The sequence below is a fragment of the Pteropus medius genome, unplaced genomic scaffold, assembly GCF_902729225.1.
Source record: "Pteropus medius unplaced genomic scaffold, Ma_sr-lr_union100, whole genome shotgun sequence".
Classification (NCBI taxonomy): domain Eukaryota; kingdom Metazoa; phylum Chordata; class Mammalia; order Chiroptera; family Pteropodidae; genus Pteropus; species Pteropus medius.
The window spans coordinates 18,334,022-18,341,977 of NW_024349796.1; the positions used below are offsets into that span (position 1 = coordinate 18,334,022).

General features: G+C 64.8%; 1 protein-coding gene across 1 annotated transcript in view; it reads left to right on the forward strand.

Annotated features, from left to right (window-relative positions):
* IPO9 (importin 9) overlaps positions 1-2,720 on the forward strand; it is a 34,427-nt gene extending 31,707 nt beyond the window's left edge. Inside the window, exons 20-24 of the mRNA XM_039883568.1 lie at positions 197-330; positions 820-942; positions 1,229-1,333; positions 1,446-1,522; positions 1,897-2,720. Coding sequence (XP_039739502.1) covers positions 197-330; positions 820-942; positions 1,229-1,333; positions 1,446-1,522; positions 1,897-2,007 — 550 coding nt within the window. The 3' untranslated portion in view covers positions 2,008-2,720. The remainder of the gene's footprint in view (positions 1-196; positions 331-819; positions 943-1,228; positions 1,334-1,445; positions 1,523-1,896) is intronic.
* Positions 2,721-7,956: the final 5,236 nt, after the last annotated feature.

Here is a 7,956-nt window from a genome sequence, read left to right on the forward strand (position 1 = left end):
ACCCCCTACCCCCACCTCCGTCCTCATCAGCTGTGCTGGAACCTTGCTGGACAGCCCCTGCTGTAGGGCCGGCCTGGGCGCTAAGTCCCGCCCTCAGCCAAGCCCTCTCCTCCCCCGACTGCGAGCTAGCTGCTTGCCTCCTGTAGTGCACGCTGGATAGGTGGCTGAGTGACCCCTCTCGGCCCTCCCCTGCTAGCTCTGTGGCCCTGTGCAAGCTGCTCCAGCACGGCATCAACACGGACGACAGGCGGCTGCAGGACATCCGTGTGAAGGGCGAGGAGCTGTACAGCGTGGACGAGGGTGTGCGCACCCGCTCCAAGTCGGCCAAGAGTGGGTGACTCTGGGGTGTTTCTCTAAACTGTAACTGTTAGTGACGGGTCTGGTAAGAGGCAGGAAACTGTGGGACAGGACGGGATGGTTCCTGCCTGTTGCCGGTCATCGACAAGCACCACGTCCGGCACCAGGACCCGGCTTCCGGCTTCATGCCTGGCAGGTCTCGGTCATTGAGTCTCCTCTGGCCTGTGACTCTAGTGATTTGTAGGTCATGAGCGCAGACCTGACTCTGGAGCAGTAGCTTTGTGGTCACCTGTGCTGCCCGTCCAGCTGCAGGTCCTGGAAACAGGCAGGCCCTCTCGCACGGTCACATCGTTACGGGCGAATGCTCGTCACCTTTTAATCCCTGACTGAGAATGCTCCTGACCTCCCTGACGACCCCAGGCACACGGAGATTGTGTTACCTAAATCATTCTCTGGCAGCAGGAGGACGGGGGGACAGTGGCAGAAATGACCCGATGACGTCCGACTCTCTTTCTTTCCCAGACCCTGAGCGCTGGACAAACATCCCTTTGCTGGTCAAGATCCTCAAGCTGATCATCAACGAGCTGTCCACCGTGATGGAGGCCAACGCTGCTCGCCAGACTGCGCCCGCGGAGTGGGGCCAAGGTGCTGGGCCCTCGCCCCGGGGACCTTGGCTGGCAGCCCACACTAACAGGGTCCCGAGTCCTGACTGGTCTGCGAGTCCCCGTGGTCTTTAAGATGCTGGCGTGTGTTGTTTGCTGGCTCACGTCCCTGGCACACAGCTGCTGTCGGCCCTGCCTGCACTGGGCCTCGGGCTTCTCAGCCTGTGGCCGCCCCGGCAGGCCCCGCTGCAGAAACCCTCAGGGCATGGGTCCCAGCCTGTTGTGGGGGCATCTGCACATCCCCCCAGCTGCTTCTCGTCTCCGCGCAGACGACTCCAACGACATGTGGGAGGACCCGGAGGACGACGAGGAGGAGGAGGAGGACGGGCTCGCCGGCCAGCTCTTGTCCGACATCCTCGCCACGAGCAAATATGGTGAGCTGCTAGGGGGACCGCCGTGGCCTCTGCACCCTGGTGCTGGGAGTGGGCACAGGGGTGGCGCCCAGGTGGCCTCGCTTTGACCCACCCACGGGGCTGTATCTGGCAGAGGAGGACTACTACGAGGACGACGAGGAGGACGACCCCGACGCCCTGAAGGACCCTCTCTACCAGATCGACCTGCAGGTGAGCCCGTCCTCAGACCGCAGCTCGCCAGGGGCAGTGTTTCCAGCCTCAGGACAGGCACGTGGGCTCAGCCCTGGCCTCGTCCACCGGCGGCCGCAGGGCGGCGAGCTGCTGCCGTGCCACGTGGTCACGGGCTTCGCTAGCCTGGAACCTGGCGCCTCACGTGTGTGTCCGTGTGGTGACCCAGTGTCCTGGGGCTGCGTTGTGACAGTCCTCAGCGCGGTATGATGCGTGTCTCCCCGTGGACTTCAGTCTCCAGGCTGAACCTAAACCAGACCCAAGAAAGGAGGGAACTGCCTCTTGGGGTGCCATGTCCGAGGCCACTTGGGGTTCTCGTCCCAGTGCCCGTGGTAATGCCACCCCTCCCCCTGCAGGCGTACCTCACGGACTTCCTCTGCCAGTTCGCCCAGCAGCCCTGCTACCCCATGTTCTCAGGCCACCTCAACGACAGCGAGCGGCGGGTGCTGCAGACCATAGGCGTCTAGGGCGTGGCCGTCGGCTCGGGGCCTCCTTCCCCCTCACAGCCTGGAGACGCGCGGCCCCTCGGCCTTCACAGGGCGACGTGGACAACCGTCCAGGCCGCGTCCTCCACTGCCGTCACTTAGGAATGCTGGAACAACGGACAGCCCTCGGCGTCCCCCTGGAGCTCCCCACCTTGAGACGCCCCCCGCTCCCACTGCGCCCGCTCTGTCCCTAGAGCCGCCTGCTGGCCAGTCCAGAGGCGTGTGCCCACGGGGTCCTGCGCCCATGAGTCACTCGCCCCGCCACGGGCAGGCCGGCGTGACTGTCCACCTGAAGCAACAGATTCCTCACTGATGCCGTGCTGGGACCTGCCGTGTGCAGACAGGCGGGGAGAGGCCGACGCACGCGCGGGGCTCTCGGTGGGCGTGAGGAGCGCAGCACGCGACAGCGTCTGGTGCCTGCTCCTCCCCGCTGCACAGGACGCCGAGGTCACCTTGTCCTGCCTCTTTGCATGACAGCCCCCTCCCGAGCTGTTCCTGCGTGTGCGTACACACACGCGCGAAAGAAGCCAGGCAAATGGCAACTTGTTTTTCCTTTTTTAGAAAAAAAAAATGGGAAAACAGATTTTTTTAAAAGCCACCTGACTGTATTTGATAAGCCTCTCCCACGTGCGGCCACATAGCCCGACAGTCAGGTGACCCCCCCGCAAGGGCCTCGAGAGTCGTTAAGCCGTAGGCCTCGAGTTGGCAGCGTGTGTTTTTCTAGGCGGGGGAAGGAATCTTTACACATGACTGGGGCCGCGTGGCACAAGTGTCAGCACCCGCGCCCGCTTCCTGAGGACAGCGAGGCCGGGAAAGACATGGGCGGAACCGCGTGCACCTCGCATCTCGGCCGAGCCGGCTCGAGGTCACCCTGTCCGGTCGGGGATCCCCAGGCAAGGGCCGCTAACCAGGAGGACGTAGTCTGCTGTGGGTTCGGCGTGGGAATGCGGGTCGGAAGTCACGGGCTGGGAGGCGAGGTGAGGCATCTGCCCCCGACGGCTGCAAAGCCTCTCCAGGGTGGCTCTCGGACGGGAGATGAAGCAGGAAGCGGATGTGAATCTCCATTCTGAAGAAAGGGGGACCCGTGGGGCATTCACCCTCCAGGACTGTCGCGGAAGTTGGATTTTGTGGCTGACAGTGACGTGGTGCCACCAGGTGTCAGGCCGCCGTGTCGCGTGGAAGCGCCTGTCTCTGCGAAGCCCGTGGACGCGCGCTCACGGTGTGTCTGCAGCCAGCCAGCTTCCGAGGCCCACCCGGCCTCTGCCTCCTCCTGTCCGTCGCCTTCGGGTCGGCGTCACGGATGCTGAGAAAATGGTGGCAGGCCGGCCAGTCCGGACCCCGGGAACCGGTGTGAGCCTTAGAGACTCATTCCGCACTTGACCCCCAGGCGGCGCCTGTGGGTTCCGTGCCGAAGGCCCTTTGAGCCGGACCCTCCTTCGGTTTGGGCGCAGAGCAGCCTCAGGCCAGCAGCACTGGACTGCCGAGTGTGGGGGGCTCCGGGCCCCGCAGACGGAAGGGCAACGTGGGTCCCTCTGTGGTGCCAAAAGTGGTCCTCTTCCTGCTCTCCTGGCTTCTGGGGACAGCTGGGCCTTTTGCCTCTGAAGAATTTGTCCTGAAGGAGGAGACTGGTGTCAATGGGGTCCCCTGGGTGTGCAGCCATTTCCTGTGTTTCCGGAGTGTTCGCCTCTGGGTCCCTCGCGTCACCATCCCAGCCTCCCCCGTTGAGTCGAGACCACAGCCAGGGCCAGGCGGGAAGACAGAGGTACCTGCTAGAGACCGGCAGCGCTGACCACGGGGCAGTGCCGGCTCCTGTCCTGTTGCTTGTCTGGCCGAAGAGAACGCGCTTCAGTCCGGAAAGGGCAGGCGGGCCGGTCAGAAGGAGCTGGCGGCCACGATGAGCCAGGTTGGGGACGTGAAGACGGAACTCGCTGCTCTGACACCGCGGTGTCGCCTGGTGGGTAGCAGCGGGCACCAGGGCTTCCCGAGCCCATGGACCCTCAGGGAGAGACCGAAGGGGACAGGAACACAGAAGGCAAAGGGAGGCGTCGTCCAGGACGGGGCGCCGACGGTCACAAGTCCGGCCTGCGAGCGACAGCGCGTGCAGAGCGGGGCAGCAGGTGACACGCGCAGGAGGGTGACGGCAGACGTGGGGTTCAGTGCGTATTCACGACAGGCTCGAGAGCGACGGATCCGGACTGGCCGCGGAGCCCAGTCCTGTTAACACCAGGAGCATCTGGACACAAAAGCATCAGGGAGACGGAACGGCCGGAAACGCCGCCAACGTCGGACCCGCCCGCCCGCCGAGGGGCAGTTCATGACGGCCGGGCTCGGTCCGCAGCCCCCGCCGTGCGGATGGCACCGAGGGCTCTCTGTGCCTTACCCATTTCACAAGAGACTTTGAGGCCATTTACAACGGAAGTGCCAGGTACAGAGAACAGGAAACCTTGGGAAAGATGACAGTTTAGGATCCAAACAAATATATCTGCAAACCATAAAAATACGAGAATCTGAACGTGAGGTTTTTTCAAAAAGTGCAGATGGGAGCGTCTGAAAAGCCGGGTGTGGAGTGCCACGCTGCGGACGGCTCTGCGTGCCGGTCACGTGCTCGTGTCAGGAAGTGTCAGCTCGTCCCCTCGGGGCTCCATGTGGCCCTGGGCGCGGCAGCAGGCACACGTCCAGAGCTGTGGGCGAGAAGGGCCGTCCGCACCTGGCTGGGGTGCCGAGGACCCCGCTCACGGCTGTCAGATCCATCCGCAGGCGGAAAACCGGGGCGAGGCCCTCGGGTGTGTCCAGAGAAAGCTGGAAGGGGCTGAGGCGGCTTGGGAAACAGGACGCTAGAAAGCGAGGGTGTTGTCTGGGGAGAGACAGTCTCCCCTCACACGGCCACTCGTGGCCGCCCCGAGTCTATCATCCGTGCAAACACTAAGGCTGTTATGCTGGGGCCGCTTGGTCCTCTCCCCAGGAGAGCTGGTCTGGCGGGGTCAGTGTGAGGACGTGGACGTGGTGCGTGCTTCCACTGCCCCAAAAGGCAGGGTTGACGGTGTTACAGAAGGAGCCAGGCAGGGCCACACAGAGCTGGTGACCGTTGGCCAAGCACCGGTGAGACGGTCGCCCAGAGTTCTGAGCACATGCCCTGCTGCTGATGGTTGCCACGCCCGCCTCGGGCTGCCGCGTCTAATGCCCTTGCGGACTGCGGGGTTTTGTCCACCCCACTCAGAACAGTGGGCCGAGACGGACACCACGGTACCTGCCGAAGTCACAGCAGTGCAGGACCGCAACCCACACGACTGCTTTGCGCTGTTTCCTGCTCACCTCCCCTGTGCGTCTGCCAGCTGACACGGGCAGGACACGCCAGAGGAACGAAAGCCTTTAAGGAGAGGCCATCGTAGAGTGTGTGGTGCTTACGGCGCAGCGCTCAGCCAGACGCGGGCTGGGGGACAGTGGGGGCCGCGGGGATGCCCCACGTGGAAGTGACGTGCGTGTCCGCACTGCTAGAGCGTCCTCATGTGAGTCCAGACGTGGCTGGAAGGGCTGAGGGCTGGGACACCACAACAGGGTGGTGGCAAAGGGGAGACGTGGCAGGGCAGCAGCTCCTGTGACAGGAGGCAGGGTTCCCCGAGTGGTCGCCGTGGAGCCCACCTGGCTGCCTGATGGCCCTGAACCACTGCCCTGTCCCCGAGCCGAGTCACTGCGGGAGCACTGCCTGGGGTTTGGGTGGGGGCCACTCACCTCCCCACCCCCCTCTCAGCAGCCCACCCTTCCTCCTCGCTTGCCCACCCCCACGTCCGGGCCAAACCCAGGACTCCCGCTTGGGGACAAAGCTATCAGAGCTGAGGTGGGGCTTGCAGGAAAGGCCTGGTATCAGGTCCTTCCTGGAGCCCTCCCCTTGGTCCTGTTGGGCCCTGTGGGGCGAGGGCACAGGGTCATCGCCCAGCCTGGACTGCAGCTTTGCAGGAGGGGCTCTGGCCAGGGGCAGGAGACTGGATTCATCCCCGGGTCCATTTGTCACTTGGCGTGTGACCTTGGGTCACTGTTTTGTTTTCATAAAATGAGAAGCTGCTAACATGGCCCTAAGGGACAGTGACAGTGAAGTGGGCTTCGGGACAACGGTTCTCGGTTTCTGAGGCACCCCTCAGTGCAAACATGGGGCACACTGCATGTCCCCACATGCCTCACGCTGGCTGGGCAGCACAGCCTTCTGGGACGGGAGGTTCCCCCAGACCTTCTCAGGCCCTGGGCTGAGCCCCCCAGTCTCGGCTCGCTGTGGCCCCCCTGCTGGCCAGGAGCACAACTTCCTGGTCCCCATTACGGGGACCCCTGCCATGAATGCGGCAGGGCGAGACGGCCGGTGCTTGTCTCCAGTGCCAAGCTCTTGGTGACCCTGCCCATGGCTGTGGTTGCTGCACCTGCTGCTGCCCCTGTACAGCCCCGTCGAGCCCCTGCGAAGGTGCGGCCAGTGCTGGCGTGAGGAGCTGAGAAGCTGGCTGAGCCCGCGGGGCCCCAGGGTCCAAGGGTGTGTGCTCCTGGGCGTGCACCTGCCAGCACGTGACCCCAGCCGGAAGACCGCGGGGGCACCTGTGGACAGCGTGCCCACGTGTGCATGAGCGTGGACACTCAGACGCACACACCGTGCCGCCTGTCCAGCGCGGCGTGTGTGCAGGGGGCTGTGCGTGCACGGGCCTCCCCACCAGCCTGGCGCCGGGGTCTGGAGTGCTGAGTGTTGGCGTGTGAGTGCACACGTGCCCAGACCTGATGGGAGCAGTGCCACTGTGGGCGATCAGTGTGGGGGGAAGGGCTGGGTGCCCCTGGGGGCAGCTCAGCTAGGTGACAAGGCAGCAGCCCCAGGAGCCACCTGCTCCTTGCCGAGTCTGACGTTCTCTGGCTGTGTTTTCCAGAAGCCGCTGGGGGCCATGCTAAACGGATTGCACCAGCACGCACGTGGCTCCCTGCCCAGCTCTGCCCAGCAAGGACTGGAGGCCAGGGCGGCAGGTGGCCAGCCTGGAGATGCCGGAGGGCCGGGCCAAGTTGCTCGCCAGTCTTCTGGGGGAGTTAGGGGGCGCCCTGTGGAGGCAACGCCCTCCATGCTGACCCTGTCCCCTACCGAGGCCGGGTGATTCCAATGACAGGCAACCTCATGCAGCCAGGTGCCCACACCCCCAGGCCCCCAGATCTGGCCCCCAGTGGTTCTGCCCAGCTGGGTCCCCATCCACAGCCCTGCAGGTGAGTGACCAGTCTGGAGCCCCTTGCCACTCCAGCCCCCAGCCCTGCCCGTCTGTCACCCCGAGTCCCTCTGCGCCCTCTGGCTGGACACCTGCAGGCTGGCCCTTGGCAGGCGTTTTGTATTCCTCTGCTAGGGGTCTGCCAGTACCTACACCACCCAAGGTTCCATGGGACCAATCGCATCCCTGCCCCACCTGTCTCTGCTCCTGGCCCTGGGGTGCCTAGGGGTCTAACACTCAAGCCACAGCCTGGGCCCTGCCGGGGACAGCCCCCGGGAAGCGGACAGAGCTGAGCTGGGACTTGGCCAGTTTGAGGGGCGAGTGGCGTTGCTGGACCACTTTTACTGGGGGCAAGGGAAGGACGGGAAAGCTGGGGTCTAGCCCCTCAGCTCTTGGAGATCGTCCACACCTGCCGTGGGCAGCGGGCCGAAGGAGGGCGGCAGGATACAGGGAGGGGCCTGGATGAGGGACCGGGAGAAGGTCGTGGGCCAGAGGTGGCGGCACGTGGCGCTCAGGCTCAGAGCTCTCCGAGGTCCGAACGCATGCTGGGTGGTGCCGGCGTCCAAATCCCAAGCTTCCAGGGCCCCTCGCGTGGCTGCAGCCCTGCCCGGAGCCAGGGAGGGCCGGCGGCGCAGGGCGGGAGACTCGGAAGGGGACCGTGGAGCGCTGCGCAGGGGCGTCCCGGTCGGCAGGAGGCCGGGTTTGCTGTGTC